This window comes from Neofelis nebulosa, chromosome 14 (assembly GCF_028018385.1).
Source record: "Neofelis nebulosa isolate mNeoNeb1 chromosome 14, mNeoNeb1.pri, whole genome shotgun sequence".
NCBI classification, from domain to species: Eukaryota; Metazoa; Chordata; class Mammalia; order Carnivora; family Felidae; genus Neofelis; species Neofelis nebulosa.
Window position 1 is genome coordinate 54385757 of NC_080795.1, and position 24003 is coordinate 54409759.

Sequence of the window (24003 nt, forward strand, 5' to 3'; positions counted from 1 at the left end):
GTATGTCTGGGTAGTTCAGTTGAGCGTCTGACTCAAATTCAGCTCAGGTCATGGGATTAAGCCCCATATCAGGCTCTGCACTGAGCATGGAGCCTGTGCGGGATTCTCCCCTTCTCTCAAAATAAAAAAAAAAAAATGTTTTTAAATAAAGAGTAATTTTATCAGATTCTGTTACGAACTCAGTGTGTTAGTATGCCAAAGTTCATGAAGAATGAACTAAAAACCATGTGTTTTACTGTGGTAACCTAGCTATAGTCAGATGGTAATTAGTGGACACATTAGATTCCAGGGTACTTCTCATCTGGGTGTCCTTTTCCACATCTTCATTATCCAGGTAAATGGATAAACTGTTAACAAAATCAGGTATTTATTCAATTGGTATAACTGAGTATTGGTCAGGACTCTAGAAACCACTTTTATCACCTTGAAAGGTGAGATTGTCGAAAACTATCATGTCCATGAGATTAGACTTTAATCTAGCTCAGATCTTTCACTCTCCCTCTGAAACAGTAATACTTTCCTGAGAATTACAATAAAAATATTTTTGTAAACATTTGCAGGAGTGATTATGAAAAATGTGGAAGGACTGCAGTGATTATTTAAATATACCATGATTAAAACTGGTTAGCAAGAATTGTTAGAACAGTTAAAAAAAAATCCATCCAAAAAGAGAGAAAGACAAAGCATCAGATTCATGGAAATCATTATTCTTTTTTTGTTGAATTCACTGAATATTGGATTCTTAGTTCAATAATTCTCAAAAAATTATAAACAATATCATTTACTCATGAATCTATTTATCTTACCACATTAAAAAAGAAAAGTCGCCAAATTTCCCCATCAATAAAATGAATTCAGGATATAAAAGCATATAGCTTCAAATTTTTTGAACTAGATACCTATTTCTCAGACTTCCAATATTTAGACTCAAATCAAAGACTCATATGGGTCCTATATTACAAATTGAAAATTATATTAAAGTAAAAATAACTAATTTTAACCCACTTCTGACCAAATCTGACCATTTCTTTTTTTTTAATTTTTTTTTAAACGTTTATTTATTTTTGAGACAGAGAGAGACGGAGCATGAATGGGGGAGGTTCAGAGAGAGAGGGAGACACAGAATCTGAAACAGGCTCCAGGCTCTGAGCCATCAGCACAGAGCCTGACGCGGGGCTTGAACTCAGGAACCATGAGATCATGACCTGAGCCAAAGTCGGACACTTAACCGACTGAGCCACCAGGCGCCCCCAAATCTGACCATTTCTTAAATTAAGTGCCCAAAACCATCTATTAACCCATCACAGAATGTAATAATTACTAACAATCTATAATGAAAGATTTACAAAGGGGCAAAAAAGTAGGAGCAAAGGATTATAGTTTTATAAGAAACTTAATCTTTACCTATTTTTCTGCATATTCCTTTCACTGAGGTTTTTACAGACTAAATTCAGATTTGAAGTATAGAATTCATGGAATTTCACAAATGCATATACCCTTATAACCCAAGGAAGCTATTCAATCATCCAGAAAGTTCCCTTGTGTCCCTTTTCTAGTCAGTCCCCCTACACCCTAGAGGTAACCACTGTCTTGATTTGTATCACCAGAGATGGTTTTGCCAGTTTGCCAACTCCATATGTTTGGACTCACACTGTATGCACATTTTTTGTCTCTGGCTTCTTTCACTCTGCATGTTTCTGAGATTCATTCATACTGCTGTGTTTATCACACCATTCTCTTGTATCACAGAGTAGCATTCTATTGTGTACTACTGAGTACTAATATCTAGTAGAATTTCTGGGTTACTAAGTGGGTATATATATGCTTAGCCTAAGAAACTGCTAAACAGTTTGCCAAAGTGACTATCATTTTTCCCTCCCACCAGCAATGTACAAGAGGCTGGTGATCCACATTCTTGTCAACATTTGATACCATAAGCTGTCTAGTTTTAGCCATGCACTGGTGTCTCATCTAGCTTTAATGTGCCTTTCCCTCTATTTTTTCATATGCTTAACTAGCTATTCAAATATCATCTATCATGATATGCCAATTCAAATCATTTGACCATATTTAAAATTGAGTTATCTTTTAATTATAAATTTCTAACAAGGTTTCTTATATATGGAGAATGCAATTCCTTTGTTTTATATGCATAATGAAAATATTTTTTTCCCAGTCCATGGCCTGGTTCTGTTTTCTTAATGGTTTTTTTAGAAGAGAAGAAATTCTCAGCTTTGCTGTACTGAAAAGTTCTGTTTGGATAAGTTGACCATATCATCTATTTCTCTTGTGTCCTGAACACACAATTACAAAAAATGTACACGGCTAACTTATATTAAAAAAATATTCTCTATAATTTTCAAAGAAATATTGACTCCACTTGTAGGAGTCCTCCATATATATTCCTGCACACATGAAATTCTTTTATATACATATGAAAGTTATTCACTGTAGTAAAACACTGCAGTCAAAATATCGAATAAAGGACGATTGTGGGTGACAAAGTAAAATATCATAAATAGCCATAAAGGAGAATAAAATAAATCATTATATATACATTATAGAAAGTTCTTCAAGATTTGCTATTGAAAGTCAACAAAAGCAAGCTGTAAAACTATGTATAGTTATGTTTTAAAACCTTTTTTGTTCAAAAAACAGACATATATCTGCTTGAATATGCATAAAATACCTGTAGAAGGAAAACTATGAACAGTGGTTATGGGCATGAGGGGAAGGATGGCTGGAGGGTCTGGGCTGGAGGGAGCCTTCACACTGTGTACCCTTTTATGTATATTAAAATTTAAAGAATGGGAATGTATTATCTAGTTGGCAAATTGAAGTCAATAAAAAGAGATTTTTCTCTTAAAAAAATTTTAGAGTATTAATGAAAACAAATAACCATTTTTATCCATTATTACTGTTACTACTATCATTATTTTTCCAGAGCTAATAATAAAAACTCTACCATAGAATACAAACTATAACTTTACTAGCATTTTTAATCTTAATGATAATCATGTATTTTGATACAGTAATTCCATTTTTAATCTGTCTTAAAAAAGAATCAACAATACAGACAGACCTATGGTAGTAGTAGTCAACTTTGGTGTAACCACTATAGAAGGGATAAGAAAAAAAAGAAAAAAAAATTTTTAATATAAATACAACTCTATCTGTATACCTATTATCTTTAATCATCCATGTACTGCTGTCTTGATCAATAGATGAATAGAGATTTCCTTCCAAAAACCTCTGACCCTTCAGCACAATGTTGATGTGATCAGGCAAAAACTGTACTTGAATGTCCTCCTTAGAACTGCCTTCTGGAAGTTGTATTGTTACTGTCAAATCATCTTCAGCCTGTTGCCAGTAATACAGAGGTTCTATTGGGAAAAGAAAAATACATTATGTAATAAAAAAGTGGAGACCAGAACACACAAAATGAGACACTGGAGCACACAAAAGTACACCTATCTAAAGGAATCTTAGCATAATTTCTACTGATCTTCTTACAAAACAAAGTAACTATAAACAAACACACACAGATCTTTTGGGGGAATTTTCAGAGTTATAACAACTGCACTTGACATTTCCTCTTCCAGGCTTACCTAATGCTGCAAGACATAAGCACTCATAAAATACTAATGACAGCAATCCTTTATCACCATTCATTCTCTCCCTGCCTCCCAGTTTCCCCTTTTCTTCCTCCTTTCTCTTCCCTTTACACACACAGCAGATTCCTACTTCAAAGGAGTAACAAATATGTCATAAACCACTGTCTGAAACTTTCACCATTGCTTTGATTTGCCCTAACAATGTAACTCTGTGATACAGAAGACAACTATTATTTGGTGAGATACATACCCACATAAAAATAAAAGATATATTTATAAATTCTACTCTGCAACTTTGTGCATGAAAGCAATTTCACAGGGAATTCAACGGCTGCCAGTGTATTTTGTCCAAGTTCCCAATAAAAGTATCCTCCCTTCACCTCCTTCTTGATCTCCTTGGCTTCTCTTAGAAAAAGCTTTAAACTCATCATGCTACAGGTTGAAATACCCATAGGATGAAATAAGAAAATAGGGCTTAAATGCAAAAAGAATAAATATTTGCTAAGAAATAAATAATTATTTGCTTAATGATATCCATAAACATTAATCTGTCCACACACTCATCAGAAAGGAATATAACATAGTGGTTAGTAACTACTACTCCAGAGTTGACTAGTCCTAGGTCTTGAATCTTGGCTCAACCACTTATTAATCTTGGTATGCAACTTTATCTACTACCTTCTTTTTCCTAATCTGTAAAATAAAATAACAAAATATGACATTATCTCACAGAACTGTTAAAATTTAGATGAGTTAATGCATATAAAATATTTAATAAATGAGTTAATGCATATAAAATATTCAATATCAATCCTGTTATTACATATATTATAAACTCTCAGTAAATGCGGGTTATTATTCTTTTCTGAGGGGGGTATCATTCTTTTTATTTTTGTGCTGTTTTGTGTAAAAACTTTGTAAGTACTAGCTATGCTCAAAGATATAATAGTAAGTATGATGTATCTTCTTAAAGGGTCACTTCTATTTGATATTAAATAAAATTTAACAAGCATGATACTACAGGAATAAGCATAAAAAATGCAAAAATTTTCAGGATAAAATTGTTACTTTGGATTAATTTCTAACTTGCATCATATTCCTTTAAGCAGGCTCTTAGATCTTCTCTGTTATCTCTTTAAAAGTACTTTTAGTATAAATTCACTGAGAAAGTTTGAACTACAGCTTAAAAGATTGATAACTATAAGCTCCTTAAGGCAAGTTACCTGTTTTACTCAATTTTCTGTCCACCACAAAAGTTAACAAGGCAGTTTATATGTAACAATGATTCAATGGGCAACTTCTGCCAGATATGGAAAGGGGAGGAGTCTGCAAAATCGCATGAGCTTCTAGTAAAACTTAAAGTCCATGGAAGTAGACTAAATGGAAAGCCAGAATTTTTTAAGCTTCTCTCCACTAAAAGTTATACGAACAACTAAATAATTTTTTCAATTGTTGGTTGCTAAGTGCCTATGTTTTGGAAATTGTTTTAAGTCTAAGAAAATGCTCTAAATTATATCATTATGACAACACCAAATTGGCAACAGACAATATCAGTCTTCTTGAGGTTTATAGAAAATGAAACCCATATATATTCTCAGATGATTACTTAAAAGAAAGCATGCTATAATTGACAAACTATCCATAATTTTTTAAAAATTACATTTCTCCTTTATAGGTAAAGTGTGTTTATTACAAGGTACACAGAAAAATACAGGGGATTTGAGGTTCACACTAAAAGGGAAGGAAAGACGTTAATGGACTCAGAAGGAAATCAAAATACAATGTGAGATGTCAACAAGAAAAACAACACCTGAACTGATAGTTATGATTTAAACAGATGTTGTATCCCTCCTACGCTACAATCTGTCTTGGAACCACATGGTTTCAGGTACTAGGCAGAATGTTTCCAGAGATTAGGGCATTCTTTCATTTCCTTTGCAATTGCTCACCAAGAGTTCTAAGGGGCATGTGGTCTAGAGATATGAATAGCTGTTTTGGCTAAGCTCTAGAAAAGTTTAACAGTATAATTAAGACAGAGTAGAAGTTATTCAGAGAGGGATCTTAGAGATAATCTAACATTAAAATACATCACATGGGAAACCAAGTTGTTAAAAGGCTAAATAAAAGGCCATCAAAGCACAACTCTCTTATTCAAAGGTGCATATCATTTATGAACCTGTGGAAAATATTTTTAAAATATTTATTACATTAATGTTTTCAAATACTTTTCTTCTTTTTTTATCTGTTTGTTTACTTATTTTTGAGAGAGAGACAGGCATGAGTGGGGGAGGGCAGAAAGAGAGGGAGACACAGTATCTGAAGCAGGCTCCAGGCTCTGAGCTGTCAGCACAGAGCCTGACATGGGGCTCGAACTCACGCACCCTGAGATCATGACCTGAGCCAAAGTCAGATGCCCAACCAACTGAGCCACCCAGGCATCCCTGTTTTCAAATACTTTTCAAAGAATTTTTTTCTTTAGAAAGTTCTAAATATAGTGAAACTAATTTTTATTTTATATAATTAACAAAAAAGGGACATTCAAAGATTAATATGTATAATTGAAAATATTGCGAAAATCTCAAGTAAAATATACTATTCTCTGGTTGTAAACATCAGAATTATGAATAGAAATGATTACAGCGGGATATTCTCTTGAATGTAAGAGCATTCTTCCTATGTAAATATAAATTTTAAAGACTTTGTTACTGTCTTCATTCTAAAACATTAACTTCATCCGTTTATTCATTTAACATTGGAAAAACTTAACAATTAGGCCCTCAAGAACTTTTTTTTAAAGCTTAGTACTAAAAATTCAGAACACGTACACTAGTATATACCTATAATCAACACAGTTTAGCTTATTTTAAAAGATTAATATATTCAATACTAATATGCTAGCTTCACAAACACCAATAACAAACAGACATTATTTATTCATTTAATAAGTATTTACTAAACATCTCATAAAGGCATAATTTTTTAAAAACATTTTTGGTAATTATGAAATTACTGATTAAAACAATTCACACTATTTAGGTAGCATATTTTACAAAAGACAATTCTGGGAAATACAAAGGAAAATTAAGCCCCTATCTAGTCCTGGTAGAACCCATAACCTAACCAGTAAGACAAACCAGACATAAATGTACATAAACACACATGAGCTCTATGAAGATGAACACTAAAATTACCTTTGATTTTCTCAGACAAGTTCTCATTCTTATTTTCTTCAAGATCTTGACCAACATGTACAAATGTGAAGGACTTGTAGGAGACAATCATCAGACCTTTCCCATCAGGCTCAATAGCGGCATAATGCGGCACTGACTTTCCACGGAGAGTATCACGCTTAATGATTTCATATTTTTTATTGTCTGTAAAAAAAGAAAGTATTTTAGAACAAAAAATTATAAATAAAACACTATATTATAAAATATCCTGAAAATATTTGTATATTAATTTTAATTAAAATTAAGTATTTTTTTTAACATTTATTTATTTTTGAGAGAGAAAGAGAGCACGAGCACGGGAGGGGCAGAGGGCAAAGGAGACAGAATCCCAAGCAGGCTCCAGGCTCTAAGATGTCAGCACAGAGCCCAGTGCAGGTGGGGCTTGAATTCAGGGACAGGAAGATCATGACCTGAGCCGAAGCTGGACGTTTAACCGAGCGACCCAGGCGCCCCTAAAATTAAGTATTTTAAGTGTACTATTAAAAGGCATGCTATCAAGAGTCTTTTCATAGGGCTAAAAAAGTTTATAACCTAATTTTCTATAAATTCACCCCTACTTTAAAATACCAGCTCTGATGAAATTTGCTCTAGATTGTGCTTTCCAATGTGGTAGCTACTGGCCACAGTGGCTATTTAACAAAAATTAAGTAAAATTTAAAATTCAATTCCTCAGTCACATTAGTCACATTTCAAATGTTCTACAGCCACACATGGGTAGCTGCTACTGTATTAAATGGCACACACATAAAACATGTCCATTTTGCAGAAATTTCCATTGGATACCAGTGCTGTAGACTTTAAAGTGACTGACTTACCTAAATATCAGCTTCTGAATGATCTACCTTTTCCTTTACTACAGCCTTTCTACTTCCCCAGCAGGTACATGATAGGCATCTGCTCAAAAGAGCCACAAACGAAAGATAAAGTAAAGGTATGGTGTGGACTATTTTTCTGCTCATTCTAGCTACTTAAGGGGGTTTCTTTAAAATGAAATGTTTATGGTAGAAATGATTCAGACCTATATGCCTAATGAATCAAGCATAAATGATACTTAATTTTTTTAAATATTTATTTATTATTGAGAGACAGAGCATGAGCATGGGAGGGGCAGAGAGAGGGGGAGACACAGAATCTGAAGCAGGCTCCAGGCTCTGAGCTGTCAGCACAGAGCACGACACGGGGCTCAAACTCACAAACCACGAGATCATGACCTGAGCCAAAGTCGGACGCTTAGCCAACTGAGCCACCCAGGTGCCCCAATACTTAATTTTTAAAAAAATGTTTATTTACTTAGAGAGAAAGCACGCATGTATACTCATGGGGGAGGGGCAGAGTGAGAGAAGGAGAAAGAATCTCAAGCAGGCTCCCCGCTGACAGCACAGAGACCAATGCAGGGCTCAAACTCATGAACTGTGATATCGTGACCTGAGCTGAAATCAAGAGTAGGACAGTTAACCAACTGAGCCACCCAGGTGCCCCAATACTTGATTTTAAGATATAAAATTTAAGATATGAGATATAAAGAAAAGATATAAAATTAACTGTATCATGAAAATTACTGGTAAAATAACTGAATTTATTCTTGAAAACAGGTTTGGTTTTGTGTGTGCCCTTACCTTTACTTACACTGTTACTCTATTAGAGTGAGCTGTACTACTTTAACAAGCTTCACAATAAGTAGTCAAAAATTGTAACCCAATGTCACATGTTATACATAATGATACAATCTGTTTTAAATATATGTCCTTCACCTACATTCTAAATCTTCTAAATCTAAATCTTCACCTACATTCACCTTCATTTCACACATATTTAAGAAAAGACTTGTAAATTTATGAATGAACTAAAAACTCCTATGCTTCCTGCACAGGTACGTGTAAGGGAAAGAGTCCTACCGGACTCCAAACACCCAGACTTAGATACTACATGGTTTATAGGGTGGCTTTTCCCAACATGTGTGCAACAGAAAATAACATGTGGATTTCAAGTGAACTCCATGGTTAAATGAGCTGGGAAATGCTTGCTCTAATTGTCTTTTTTTTTTTTTTTTACTCAACATTTTTAGAATCTTCAACATGTTTAATGTGAAATAGGGCTATTATATGCCCATATTTTCAATTTAACTACAAAACATTGTTTATCAAATGTTCCACTCAACACAGTTTAGAAAAGCACTGCTGTTATATTCATTGAAAAAGAAAAAGGAAAAGAATAACAATTATATAAATAATACTTAAGGGGGTGAAAAGAATGAAACCTTAAGAAATGACATGAGAGATGCTGGGTGGCTCAACTGGTTAAGCGTCTGCCTTTGGTTCAGGTCATGATCTCATGGTTCAGTTTGAGCCCACATCAGGCTCTCTGCTGTCAGCACCCAACCTGCTTCGATCCTTTGTCTCCCTCTCTCTCTTCCCCTCAAAGTTTCTCTCACTCTCTCAAAAACAAACATTAAAAAAAAAACAAAAAAAAAAAACAAAAAAAAAAAACCACACAGATCCCCCATGCAGCCAAAAATCTGAATATAACTTTTGACTCCCCAAAAACTTAACTACTAACAGCCTACTGTTGATTGGAAGATCTACTGATAACAAAAACAGTCAGTTAACATATACTTTGTATATATATTATATACTGTATTTTTAAAAATAAAGTAAGCTAGAATAAAGAAAGGGTTATTCAAGAACTCATACGGAAGAGAAAATACATTTACAGTAATGTCCTGTATCAAAAAATATCCATGTATACATGGACCTGAACTCTACAGTTTAAACTACACAATTTAAACCTATTGTTCAAGGGTCAACTGTAATTTAAGGCCCGTAAGTTATGTAAGTTAATAAAAACTTAGAAAAAGGGCAGAGAGTCATGGAAACAAGCTCCCTTAGTTTTCAACAATAGTAAGAACTAAGCACTGGTGAAGAACAAGGCCACACCATTAAAGGAATCCTAATTAATACAGTGAAAAATAATTTCTAATGTCCAAGTTAGAAGTCTGATAGTTTCAAACAGCTCGAGTCAAGACTTTTCTACAATTTATAATTTACATTTAATTATATACATAATCCTTGTATGTGATACATATACACATTAGAATATATGTGTACAGTCTTGCATATACTGAAATTATACACTTTAAATTCTTTCAAAATTATGTAAGAATGTCTCCTTTTATACAAAAAGGCATAACTGACTGTGGAAGTTATTCTTTTCTTTTTTTTTTTTTTAACATTTATTCATTTCTGAAAGGCAGAGAGACAGAGCGCGAATGGGGGAAGGGGCAGAGAGAGAGGGAGACACAGAATCGGAAGCAGGCTCCAGGCTCCGAGCTGTCAGCACAGAGCCCGACGCGGGGTTCGAACTCACGGACTGTGAGATCGTGACCTGAGCTGAAGTCGGACGCTTAACCGACTGAGCCACCCAGGCGCCCCGCAAGTTATTGTTTCTATAACAATATATACCTGAGGAGAAATTATCTATAGGAATTCATCCCACTAGATGTGGGGTATTAGAATCACAGCAACAACAGCATTTACAGGAACAGCTTTGCATTTCAAAATCTACTAAATGGCACCAACCCCTGTGGATTCACATTGTAGTGACATTTTACCTTTATTTTTCTTACTGATAGTGACCCACTCCAAAGAAACGTAGAATCCACTTCCTTTCATATCCAATTCTTCTTTCTCTATTCGAAGAAGTAAGGTAGTTATTGAATGTTCTTCAGCGTTCATCAATGAGATACTGTGAATTATGATAAAAGGATTCCCAAGCTCTTCATTAAACATAATCTAAAATAAAAAAAGATTACACACACACATACACACATAAATGTACATACTACAAACACAGCACAGCAGGAATGCACAAAATTCTGACAATATAACAACTAATTGGATGCTATTTATTACAAGGAGTAGAAAAATGCGAAAAGCCTTTAAATAAAGGTTGCAAGTTCAACTAATATTCTTTGAAAAAGAACTTCTGAAAGATACCTATTTATTTCACAGAGAAAACTGGCCAGTACTCTTGGCTTAAAAACAAGGTAAACAATAAGGCATCCAAACAGCATCAAAAGGAGAAAGAGAACTAGAAGTGACCTCCTAGAAAAGAATTACCAAGTTACACTGCTCTACAGAAGAGAAGCAGGTCTCCCTCGTCTCTTCTCCTATCTCATATATGATTTATTTTTCCTTTGTTCCTCTTACTTTCTGAATATTGTGCATACTGGTGCACAGGTGTGCGCATGTGCGTATGTTTTTTTCCTATTGTTTTTGTTTTGGTTTGTTCCTGGAAGTCTGCAAAGGTCAGAGGCAAAGGAATTGGAGAACATATCACTAAAACTCTTATTTCTCTAAAACAAAAGAGCCCATTTACATTTAAAAGTTATAATAAAAAACTTATAATTCAACAAACTCTATTTAAATATATTAAAGTTTCTTTTTAAAGAGCAAGTTTAGGCATCATAGAGACATAAAATCTTAACAAATTCTTTTTTATATCACAAACACATAATCTAAAAGACTACTGTATTTTATTTAAGAGTAAATAACAAATCAAAGATATTTTAAGACTGTCGGCTAAGCAAGATTTTCAAATAAATGAGTTGAAGGAAAACATCCAAATGACAAAAATTAGTTTAAAAAAAAAAAACTTTTTCGGGGGGGGGGGGGAATCCTTTTATCTAGAATCTCTTACTATCTGCTCCTAGTTGAAAGCCTTATAAAGAAAAGTGTGCTTTAATGTCAATTTCCCTAAATGTTTGAGCACCTCTTCTCAAATTATTCAAATAGTAGACCTTTGGAATCCATTCTACAGTCTTCCATAAACAGAAAACAGCAGTAACAACCAAAAATACCTCACATACTCAAAACTGAGATGATAAAGATAGGTTTCAGTTGGTTGACATTGGGAGACAAAAAGGAAGAAGGAAAAATGGTTGAGTTTTGTCAGGTACAAATAGTTAGTTTATTGCTTCCTCCTCTTCTCTATCTCTCATTTGAGTGAAAGGGGTGGAATGAGACCACGGAGTCGATGTCTAAACTTTTATAAATGGTTAGGCTGAAGGCTCCTGTCTCCTTAACGAGCCTAGCAACTCAAACGTGGTACTGCTGATACACAGCAATCATACTAGAGGTAACACATCTGTAAAGCAGGCAGTCTTCCTATCTCCCTTTGTTTCTCTTCCTACACTTCAGTCATCACTGCCCTTCCTTGGCCCCCGTATGCTCTACTGTGCCCCCTAACCACTCGCACCTTTAGCCTCCTCTGTTACACTAATTTCCCCAAAGTCTCAAAACTCTCCTAAGTTGCTTCTCTTAAAGTGACCAGTACTCCACAGTATCCCTCCCACCTCAGTGAAAGCCCAAGTCCAAACCCTATCCCATTCCCCCTCTTCCCAGACCCCAGTTAAAACTATTACTCACTGCAAACATCTCAGAGTGTGCTTATTTCATTACACCAGTGTATACTAAAGAGGGCATGAAGTAGATTTAAATTTATGATTTAAAAAATATTACTAAAGGGGCGCCTGGGTGGCGCAGTCGGTTAAGCGTCCGACTTCAGCCAGGTCACGATCTCGCGGTCTGTGAGTTCGAGCCCCGCGTCGGGCTCTGGGCTGATGGCTCGGAGCCTGGAGCCTGTTTCCAATTCTGTGTGTCTCCCTCTCTCTGCCCCTTCCCCGTTCATGCTCTGTCTCTCTCTGTCCCAAAAATAAAAATAAAAAACGTTGAAAAAAAAAATTAAAAAAAAAAAAAAATATTACTAAAAACTAATATGCACCATGGGGATGTACACAGCAGAAACCAAATAAACTATAAACCCATATGAATTTCCTTCTGGCAGAGTATGTGGTGCTATTTTTAAGCTGAAGGTGAGTTCGGTCAGTGTGTCTCTTCCTGATCAAAACCAACTGAATCCACAGCTTGATAATAATAAGTTCTCATTCATATATCTCCTGCCCATCACTTTCCTTCCAAGTGTTTCAGGTAGCTATGCTATATACCACACTGCCTCGGTAGAAAGAAAGCAAAAAAGAAAGAAAGAAAAAGAAAGAAAAAGAAAGAAAAAGAAAGAAAGAAAGAAAGAAAGAAAGAAAGAAAGAAAGAAAGAAAGAAAAGGAGGAAGGAAGGAAGGAAGGAAGGAAGGAAGGAAGGAAGGAAGGAAGGAAGGAAGGAAGGGGAAAAAAAGAAAAAAAAAATTATCACTGGAGGCCAAAGCAGAAAATGTCACAATGTCCAATTAATATCTGAATCTGCCACTACAAAGGCCTGCAAAGGTCTCCTCTAAACAGGGTATCGTTGTTCTGGTTATTTATCATGTTTTTTGTTTAGTTTTTTGAATTACTACAATTTGGTAGTATACCATTTAATATAACTTAGGAAGGTAAGCCATTTGGCTCTAAGGCCTTCTTGGTTTTTCTCATATAATTAAAGCCTGATCTTTGTAGGTATCTGATCTGATAAAAATCTTTTATAAGATATAAATATATTTATTAAGTTCATGTTTGTTTACCTGGAACTAAAGGCCACCTGCTGAGATTTAGAAAGAAGTATCACAATATACTTATTAGTATAACTCTGTGTCATTCTTTCCCACCTTCAAAAACTGTGGCTCTGGAGAAATTAATTTCTTACTTACTAAAATCCTAATTTGCCCCTTAGATTTAAAAATGTTACATTGTTGGGGCACCTGGGTGGCTCGGTCAGTTAAGTGTCCAGCTTCAACTCAGGTCATTATTTCACGGTTCGTGAGTTCAAGCCCTATGCTGGGCTCTGTGCTGACAGCTCAGAGCCTGAAGCCTGCTTCAGACTCATGCTCTGTCTCACTACCTCTCAAAAAAATAATTTTTTAAAATATTACATTGCTTTAAGAAAACTGAAATAGGGGCACCTAGGTGGCTCAGTAGGCTGAGCGTCTTGACTTCAGCTCAGGTCATGATCTCATAGTTCGTGAGTCTGAGCCCTACCTGCTTCAGATCCTCTGTCGTCCCCCCCCCCTCTCTGCCCCTACCCCACTGGTGCAGGCACGCAAGTGCAGACTCTCTCAAAAATAAACAAACAAAAGAAAAAAAAAAAGGAAAACTGAAATAAAAATAGTATCTTAGAGACTGGCACATTACTATATGCGTATCACAGTGTATTTTTCTAAATGGGGAATACTCTGGTCAACTCACTGACCAATGGCAACTTACCAGACAGCAAGCAGAGTGGTTATGCAGAAGTGTGCTGGGCTTATAAAGATATCAGCAAATATAACATGAGTAAAGGAGAAAAGATATTCCAATGTAATTTTTGGCTATCTCTTCTTCAAGAAGGAGGCAATACCAATGCTTAGGGTACTACTTTACACACATATAAAGCACTCAACATGTGATGAAAATATGAATGCAATTCTTGACAACTTGCAGCGACCCCTGATCAAACCAGAAATGGTTAACGTATCAGTTGTGTAAAAGGTACATACTATATAATTAAAAATTTCCAAAACATGATATATTATAAAAACAAAGAGATCACATATAAGCTATGCCCAGAAAGTGTTATTTCAAAATCACTAAGGTCTATATTATATATACTTTCCAGACTTTGCATAAGTCTTAAAAATATATAACAAAAACCGCACCTCCCATTTCTCAGAAGCACTATTTCCACGTTCACCTGTACCAATGAGATACAATCGTCCAGTTCCATCTGACAAGGTAACCCAGGTAGAAGATGTGAAATGGATAGATGCACAAAGGCGACTGTCGTATGTTGTCAAATCTGTGGGAAGTCGAAACACCTCTCGTGGTTTTCCTAAAGCAGTATCCTAAAAAGAAGCCCAACATTATTAATGAATCCTTCCTCCCCTTCATCCATATACACAGAATAAATATCTGCAGTGTAGTGGTTAGTCTCTTAAGAGAAGGTGCCTAGAGGATGAGCTGTACTAGCGACTCTCTTCTAACTAATAAAATATGACTGAAGTGACGGTATGTGACTTCTCAAACTTGGTCATAGTTTCTATCACATCTTCTATCTTGCTCTCTTGGACCCACATGGAGAGGGCATAAAGGCTCCTGACTAACCAGCACACAGTGAGCTGTTTTGGGAGTATATCCTTCAGCCCTAGTTGAGCCTTGAGATCACGGCTCTCCAGGCTGACATCTTGGCTTACAATGTCATAAGAAACCTTCACAGGAACCACCCAGCTATGCCACTCTGAACTGAGTGAGATGACAAATGTTTTTTATTTCAAGTCACTACATGTTGAAGTAAGATACTACACAGCAACAGACAACTTATACATTGTAGTAATCCGGTCTTCATTCTTCTCTTTTTTTTAATTAAGTTTATTTATTTATTTTTGAGAGAGAGAGTTAAGTGCAGGGTGGAAAGAGAGGGAGACAGAGAATCCCAAGCAGGCTCCACACTATCAGTGCAGAGCTCCACGTGGGGTTCAAACTCAGGAACCATGATTATGACCTGAGCTGAAATCAAGAATCAGACTGAGCACCCAGGTGTCCCTCTTCTTAAGTTTAGAGTTAACGATCAGTATTTTTTTATTTATTTATTTTTTTTTTTTTTTTTAATTTTTTTTTTCAACGTTTTTTATTTTTATTTTTGGGACAGAGAGAGACAGAGCATGAACGGGGGAGGGGCAGAAAGAGAGGGAGACACAGAATCGGAAACAGGCTCCAGGCTCCTAGCCGTCAGCCCAGAGCCTGACGCGGGGCTCGAACTCACGGACCGTGAGATCGTGACCTGGCTGAAGTCGGACGCTTAACCGACTGCGCCACCCAGGCGCCCCAACAATCAGTATTTTTAACTAACTGGAAATACTACATCATGTTCTAAATGCCTCCCTAGACATCAGCCTAGACATTTAGACTATTAACAACTTAGGTTATTGTTAACATATTTTTACTGTTATCTATATCCTTACCATTTAAAGCTGTAAGATGGCTCCATCATTAAAATGTTTTACAAGAAAATATATAAAAAGGTCTACATTTCTGGGGCACCTAAGTGGCTCAGCTGGCTAAGCATCCAACTCTTGACTTTGGTTCTGGTCGTGATATCTCAGTTTGAGTTCAGGCCTTGCATGGGGCTCTGCACTGACAGCGCAGAGCCTCCCTGGGATTCTCTCTCTCCCTCTCTCTCTGCCCCTCCCTTGCTGGCGCTCTCTCCCTCTCTCTAAAAATAAGTAAATAAACTTAAAAAAAAAAACCAAAAGGTCTACACTTCAGGAAACAGACTTCACCTTATACAACAAAATGTACTCAGCTCAATAATTTGTTGTTGTTGGTGGTGGTATAGCTTTAGTTTTCAGTTAACAGATTTTCCTACAGGCCCAAAATAATTCTTGATTCATGTATTTCATTTTCTGTTCCTATAATTACTTAGATCTGTGTATATATTAACAAAATTTAAGTAAACCATACAAAATGTTGTTACTAGCCACAAGTTTTGTAGTGACTCACTGTCTTTTTCTAAAGCATCCAGTTTAGTTTTCTTTGAAATGGCACCTTCCCTTCTTTTTGTATTCATATTTTACTGATTTACACAATACTGATTAAATAATGAAAATACAATGACAAGCACAGCCAGCAGAAGGATTTTAGAATGACCAAATCTGAGTATTAGTGATGTAAAACTTCACTAGCAGAAACAGAATTGTTATCACCATAGAAGTACTGAGTGGCCTACTAGCAGTAAACATTAAGCTTACTTTGGGCTTCAATCAGTATATTAAATAGAAGAAATAGAGAATACCAGTTACTCCAGTCACTCAGTTAAATGGAGTCAATAAAGAGATATTTTACTGCAGGTTGATGCCTACGTAGGCATTTAGAACATCATGCGGTATTTCCATTTAGTGAGAAAACAATGGAGTGGTCAACAAATACTAGAGATTTTCTGGAAAAAAGTTACTCTCCCCGACAGCATGCACAAATTCCACATCCCAGATAGATTAAAAATATAAATGTTTTAAAGAAAAAGTAAAGTAACTTTGTTAGAAGATTAATCATATTTTAATCTCAGGGTGGAGAAAGTCTTCCTGTGAAAAATAACAGACATGTAGGAGACAGGGAGAAAAATATTTGCCACAAAAATAACACAGGACTAGTATCGATAGCATATAAACAGCCTTAACAACTCAACCAGAAATACATTATCACTCAAAATGTTTAACTGGAAAAAGAATATGAGTAGGAAAACTAAGGTTAAAAATAATTAAGCAGAAAAAAAATCACCTAATACAAGCCCAATCCTATAATCCTTTCTAACATCCTCTTACTGAAACACTATGTGGTTCTCCATGGTGTGGACTCTCTTCTATTGTAAAACGTCATAAATACAACGTGTTCAACTACAGATGAGTACCTGGCATCTCTGTCTGGAGAGCACTGGTGAAGGAATGGTTAATTGTAAAATTCCATCCTTTGGAATACCAAACAACTGTTAAATACACTGAAGTGGATTTAAAAAGATCTCCAAAATAGTAACTGGAAAAAAAGGATGCAGAATATATACAGTAAGAATCCATATATGTTTAAGGAACTAAATGTTGTGGTATGACAGCACAGAATAAGGTGTATACAGATACACGCTAGTCTGTTAGGAAAAAAAGATCTTTACACAGAGCTTAAGCCTGTTAAATCACTATTCTTCACTTCATACAGAATCATGAAGGTTGTTTTAAACCACTTTTATTTTTTTTTAATGCTTATTTATTTTTGAAAAAGAAAGAGAAAATGAGGGGGGAAGGGGCAGAGAGAGAGGAGAAAAGAGGATCCAAAGCAGGCTCCCGGCTGACAGGACAGAGCCCAACGCAGGGCTTGAACTCATGAAAAGCAAGATCGTGACCAGGGCAGAAGTCAGACGCTTAACCAACGGAACCCCCCTAAACCAATTTCTTTTAAATGTAAGGTTACACATAACTGAGATTGCTGGAAGTCTAATTATCAGTTAAACGATTTCATATCCAATATAATGACTAAGACATTCAAATATATAAATATAAAGCTAAAATGAATTAAAATACAAAAGAAAACACAGTATCTCTCTTACATTAGTTAAATGATAGTTTAAGTGAAAGCAATCTGAATGTTCCTAATTTTTGAAATCTAAGTCTCAAAGGGTACATCTAATTTTAAATGGACTGTATGCAATAAAAATATTTTCTTCTGTAAATCTTAGAGTATTAAATTATTTCTGAATAACTTCCAGTGACAGTTTTACAAAGTGTCCTCATAATAATGCTTTATGATACTGGCATCTATAATGTTTTAGTCCCACCCAATCATTTTCTTCTTCCAGACCAAAAAAAAAAAAAAAAAAAAGTTTATTTAACTATATTCAAACCTATTGAAAATAATTCTGCAGTAACATTTCACAGCTGAATTGCAGAAGAATTAAAATTTCATTGATGAATGGAACATTTACTAAATGACTACATGTACAAGTGTTCTATTAAATAAGTGCTTTGACTTTTTGCCATCTCATTCAACTATTACAAAATCTTATGAAATTGAAATCATTATGCATACTTTAAGAGAAAAAGAGCTCTGTTCAAAAATATTAAATAATTTGTCTAGAATTCCACTGGTAAGAAAATGGCAGGGCTAAGATTCAAATCCTGGTTGACCCCAGTCCAAAAATTGTCTCTCCTGTATTCCACACTTTCTTGAGAAGAAACCACTATCCAAGTTTTTCTAAACAAATGATACCTCAGATCTCACTGCAATTTCTGGAATACTCCCCCCCGCCACACACACACACACAAGAACAAAGCAAAACAAAACAAAAAACAAACAAAACATTATGAATGCAACTACCATATTCAGTTTTTCTTCAGGCTAACACATTATATAAAATTTTTAATTAAATTCCTGGGTAAATAAAACGTAATACAAAAATTATAAGGTCAATATAGTGTATATAAATGACACAGTAAATCATATATGAACTGTATTTAAGAAATGGATGTATTTAAGAAAAACATCTCTAAACAGGACTTTGAGGGCCTCTTAGTTAACAGCTAAGAAGATGAGGTGTGAATTGACGAGGCATTTTTCTAATACACATACGTTTACAGAAAGCACTACCCAAGTTCAAGGCAAAATGATCAAGCAAAATTAAGCAAGGAAGCCATTTACTAGTATTATTACACACGGACATTTAAAATTTTGCCCTTTTATAAGGAAGTGATCTTTTCTGGAGAAAGGCTTTCATCACTAATTGTTAAGCTTATTTGAAAGAAAAACAAAACATCCTTTTTCCTTTTCCCTTTCTCTTTTTTATGCTAAAGCTTAAAAAAATGATGTTTCATTATGTGGAATTTGAATGAATAATGTCTCTATATAACACAAAACTTTTAATAATTCATGAAGAACATATAGTTCAACCTTACTCTTCCCTTTTTATTTTTGTCTTTAACCGGGTAAATAAGTGGCTCCCTATTAATAAATGCAATTGTAGAAAATAAGGTAAAATGCAGGTTTAGAGATGCTAATCTGGAGACACTGGCAGGCACCTCAGCTAGACTAACAAGCAGTTAAGGCAGGCATGTCATTAAGTCCATGACAAAGAAAGCCTCACAAATGCTGGTTTCATATGGAATCCACTAACTCTCCTCCCATCTAAGTGCAATTTAAAGACGCACTATGAGATTACACACCTCTTTAAGATAAACAAAGTAGTTTTTCAGATAAATGGAAACATAACGACTGAATGAATTCTCTAAATATTAAGAAACAAAACACATTATTTAAAAAGAGGTCCTAATACCTAACAAAATGACAACATAAGAATTAAATTTTAAGAACTTTTTTTTTTTTTTTTTTTTTGCTTTCTTAAAGGCATTTTTGACTTCTTAAAAGCACTCTTCCACCCAACTGGCATTTCTATAAAATTGAGGACTGTAAACACACAAATCACACTGACTTGGAAGTAGAACGCCTCTATAAACCTGTGTGTTGGGAACTGCTGCCATCTGCTGACTCCTGACAACATCTCAAGGTCAGACAAGTAGATTTCCTTTTAGCGCAGATTTAACAAAGGGGAGGTGGGAGTTATTTATAAACCAGCCACAGCAAAAGAACCTCTCAGGGTTTTGTGCATGTGTGCCTTTGACTCAAAAAAACAAAACAAAACAAAACAAAAAACAACGACAGAAACAAAAACACAAAAATCAGACAGAAAAATGGGTATCAGAACAACTTTTCTGCTTAAAAATAAAAATAAAAGCAAATGTGTAGCCAGTGGCTAACACTCTCCACCTTTCTCCAACACATAACTTCAAACAGCAAGTCAATTTCTTGCTACTGATCTGAAAAATAAGCACGGTATTCTTCTACACCACAGTTGCAGAGTTTTTCAAAACTTGGTCACTGATGGGGCTCCTGGGTGGCTCAGTTGGTTAACCATCTGACTTCAGCCTAGGCCATGATCTCTCCATTCCCGAGTTCGAGTCCCGTGTCGGGGTCTGTGCTGACAGCTCAGAGCCTGGAGCCTGTTTCGGATTCTGTGTATCCCTCTTTCTCTGCCCCTCCACTACTCACGCTCTGTCTCTGTCTCTCTCTCAAAAGTAAATAAACATTTAAAAAAAAATGTGGTCACTGGACCACAGTCATTTAACATACCTGATAAAATGCAGATTCTCAGACCATGACCAACCTAACATACTGAATCAGAATCTTGAAGAACCATAAACTTAAATTAGCCTTTCTTTTTATCAATTACTCCAAGTGATTCTGATGTGCATTACATACACTTTGAAAACCAAAGACAAAAGCTGAACTAAGCAAAAAAACTAAAACAATCCCAGACATGGGCCTTTAAAAATAAAATAATAAAAATATCCTTCTAAAGTTTGATTAAGGAAAAAGAAAGAACAGAGAAAGGAAAAACAGAAGATAATCTTAAGAACATGAACATGCAAATTTATAGCAACAAATCTGAAAACTTAAAAAGAAATGAATGATCTTCTCTAACAAAAAAATATATTACAAAATTACCCGGAAAACAGAGTTTGACTAAACCAATTACCATAGAATAAATTGGATAGGTAATTGGAAGACTAACACTGAAAAGGACAAAGGGATAGAAGACAGGTCCAAAAAGGATCTTTATTTAACATATAAGGAATAGATCATTCCAATCTTAAATTGTTCTAGCTCCAGAAAGCTCTCCTTTAGGCCAGCAAAACTTTAATGAAATTCTGACATATTCACCAAAAAAAAAAATTAAAGAAACCACTATAATTTGTGAAAGTACAAATATTTGAAAAATAAAATATCAGAAAATAGAAGCCAATATTGTATGAAAAGAATATATTCTTACCAAAAAAGGTTTATCCCAGGAAATTAAGCAATTTAATAAATGTATCAATTTAATTCACTACATTGATAATTAATGAAAAGCATATAATCATTAACAGTAAGTGGGCTGAAAAAAATTTGATAAAATACAGCGGAACAGAAACCGAAGGAAGCAACTTTAAAAAAATGAAGGGGCACGTGGGTGGTTCAATCGGTTAAGTGTCCGACTTTGGCTCAGGTCATGATCTCATGGTTTGTGGATTCAAGCCCCACATAGGGCTCTGTGCTGACAGCTCAGAGCCTGGAGCTGCTTCAGATTCTATGTCTCCCTCTCTCTCTGTCCCACCCCCACTCATGCTCTGTTTCTCTCTGCCTCTCAAAAATAAATAAGTGTTAAATAAACAAACATTTAAATAAAATAATAAAGGCTATTTATCAAAACCAACAGTATTTTCTTAAGTGAATTTAAAAGCCATTATAATTAAAGTCAAGAGCTAAACAAGGATACCTGCAACCCCCATTATTATTCAACATTGTTCAGAGGTTCTATCTTGTAACAGCAATAAGACAAAAATGGAATAGCAGGGGAATGTTATTTCCATGTTCAAAAACATTAGAAAAGGAGAGATAAAACTGTTTCTTGTTGCTGACGATATAATTGTACCTTTTGAAAACCTAAATGGGAGTAAGTAAAAATTACTAAATTATCAAATAAGGTGGCTGTTATTTCAATGTTTATACAATAAGCATCTAAAAAATAGCAAAACTTTATTAACAATGGGCTGAAACCTCAAAATTCTTAAGAATAAATTTAATAAAATGAGCATAAAGTCAAAGGAAAACTATAAAACTCTTACTTAAGGACATAAAAGCATACCTAAATAAATTGAAAGACATACCATGTTCTGGGGTGGAAAAAAAAAATCATAAAAATACCATTTCTCTCCAAAACAATATAAATTCCCCACTGCAGGAAAAAACTGGAGATTTCTCTAATTTTAACTAGACTGACTCTGGCCACCAGGCCCAGCTAAACATAGGGGTAAAGAACTCTACTGAAAGAAAAGAGGGGAATGAGTTAGATCCCCACATATTAAAAGATGGTACCACAAACTTTTTCCTTTTGCTTGCATCTCAGAAAACAGGATCATGCCTTATACCCCTCAGACAAGAACCTAGAGGACTCCTCTCTGGGGACAACTCTCCAGCCCAGGAGATAAACCTGCAAAAACTAAAATTTGGAGCCAGGGATCCTCAAACATAGTGTCACCTCACCAGCTGAAAAAAAAAAGGTATATGGTAGGTCTTTTCCATACAAGATCTAATACATTACAAGATCTAATAAATTAATATTAGAGTGCGTATTATACACCTTTTCTTTCTTTTTTTTTTTTAAATGTTTATTTATTTTTGAGAGAGAGAGAGACAGAGTGTGAGCAGAGGAGGGGCAGAGAGAGAGGGAGACCGAATCTGGAGCAGGCTCCAGGCTCTGAGCTGTCAGCACAGAGACTAATGCGGGGCTCAAACTCACAAACTGTGAGATCATGACCCGAGCCGAAGTCAGACACTTGACCGACTGAGCCACCCAGGCGCCCCTATTATACTGAATAATTCAAGGACCTTAGCTAAACAGAGAATGCATATGAAGTGCTCAAAGAGTTCAAGGATGAGATGATAAATGAGAACTATGAAAGAAAGCAACTTGAGGAAACTTTCAAGCCCTGTGTTCTAAATTATGATACCTTATTGCTTGTCAATAAAAATTAAAAACAAAAACTTCCTAATTTTATCAGGAAGCTAAACAAACTTAAATATACATTATACATATGGAAAGGTGTATAGTTTTTTGAACAAAAGAGATTGTTATTTCAATGTCAAGTTCAAACTGGGGAAGCAAGAGAAAGAAATTCAGTTGACCCTTGGACAATGAAGGTTTGAGCTGCAACAGTTCACTTAATAAGTGAATGTTTTACAATTCAGTACTGTAAACCTATTTTTTCTCTTATGATTTTCTCAGTAACATTTTCTTTTCTCTAGCTTACTTTATTGTAGGAATACAGTATACAATACATACAACATATAAAATATGTGTTAATCAAGATTTCTGGTCAACAGTATGCTATTAGTTAAGTTTTGGGGGAGTCAAAACTAGTACTTTTCTATTGCACAGTGGAGGAGGGGTTTAATGCTCAGATTCCCAGTGTTGTTCAGGGTCAACTGTAGTTCATATTCTGCTGTGAATTAATAAACTGGAAGAGACTATTTTGTATGATGCAGAATTCCCAGTGCCTATGACAATGTATAACATATAGCTGGTATTCAATAAATATGTTGAAGATTCAGTGAATAGTACAAATCAGACTATGTGACTGAGTTAGGCTCTGGAAGTCAATATTCTTAGGGAATTTACAGATATTAGATTTGTCTTCCTAAAAAAACAAAACACAACAGAATCTAAAAAATATAAAAGCCCTTAAAGTTAAAAGACACAATAAAATACAAGTTATGCATATGTAGAGTATGGGCATGTATAATCATGTATAGGTAACACACTGCACATGTATGTCAGGCATTTGGCTCATATGTACAGACTATCCTAGTACATAGTGTATATAGAGTGTGTATGTATACAGTGTTTTTATTTTTAATGAGCCTATAAGTAGAGAAACTAAACTAAATAAGGAATTGTAACTAGTTATTCTAATATGTCCACAGAAGCTAGCAAATAGGTCAAGAAAAGGGATCAAAGACATATTAGTCTTTGTCCAGATTCCATGTCAAATAAGCACTCTTATTAAAATTACAGTATTTGAGGGGTTCCTGGTGGCTCAGTTGGTTGAGTATCCAACTTCTGCTC

At 35.1% G+C, this 24003-nt stretch overlaps 1 protein-coding gene across 1 annotated transcript in view; it reads right to left on the reverse strand.

The window, feature by feature from the left end:
• The window catches only part of NUDCD1 (NudC domain containing 1), a 75826-nt gene that overhangs the window by 33446 nt on the left and 18377 nt on the right, over nt 1–24003 (reverse strand). The window contains exons 3-6 of the mRNA XM_058698848.1: nt 14465–14650; nt 10452–10632; nt 6806–6988; nt 3182–3383 (exon numbers count right to left, since the gene is read on the reverse strand). Of these exons, the coding sequence (XP_058554831.1) occupies nt 3182–3383; nt 6806–6988; nt 10452–10632; nt 14465–14650 (752 nt within the window). The remainder of the gene's footprint in view (nt 1–3181; nt 3384–6805; nt 6989–10451; nt 10633–14464; nt 14651–24003) is intronic.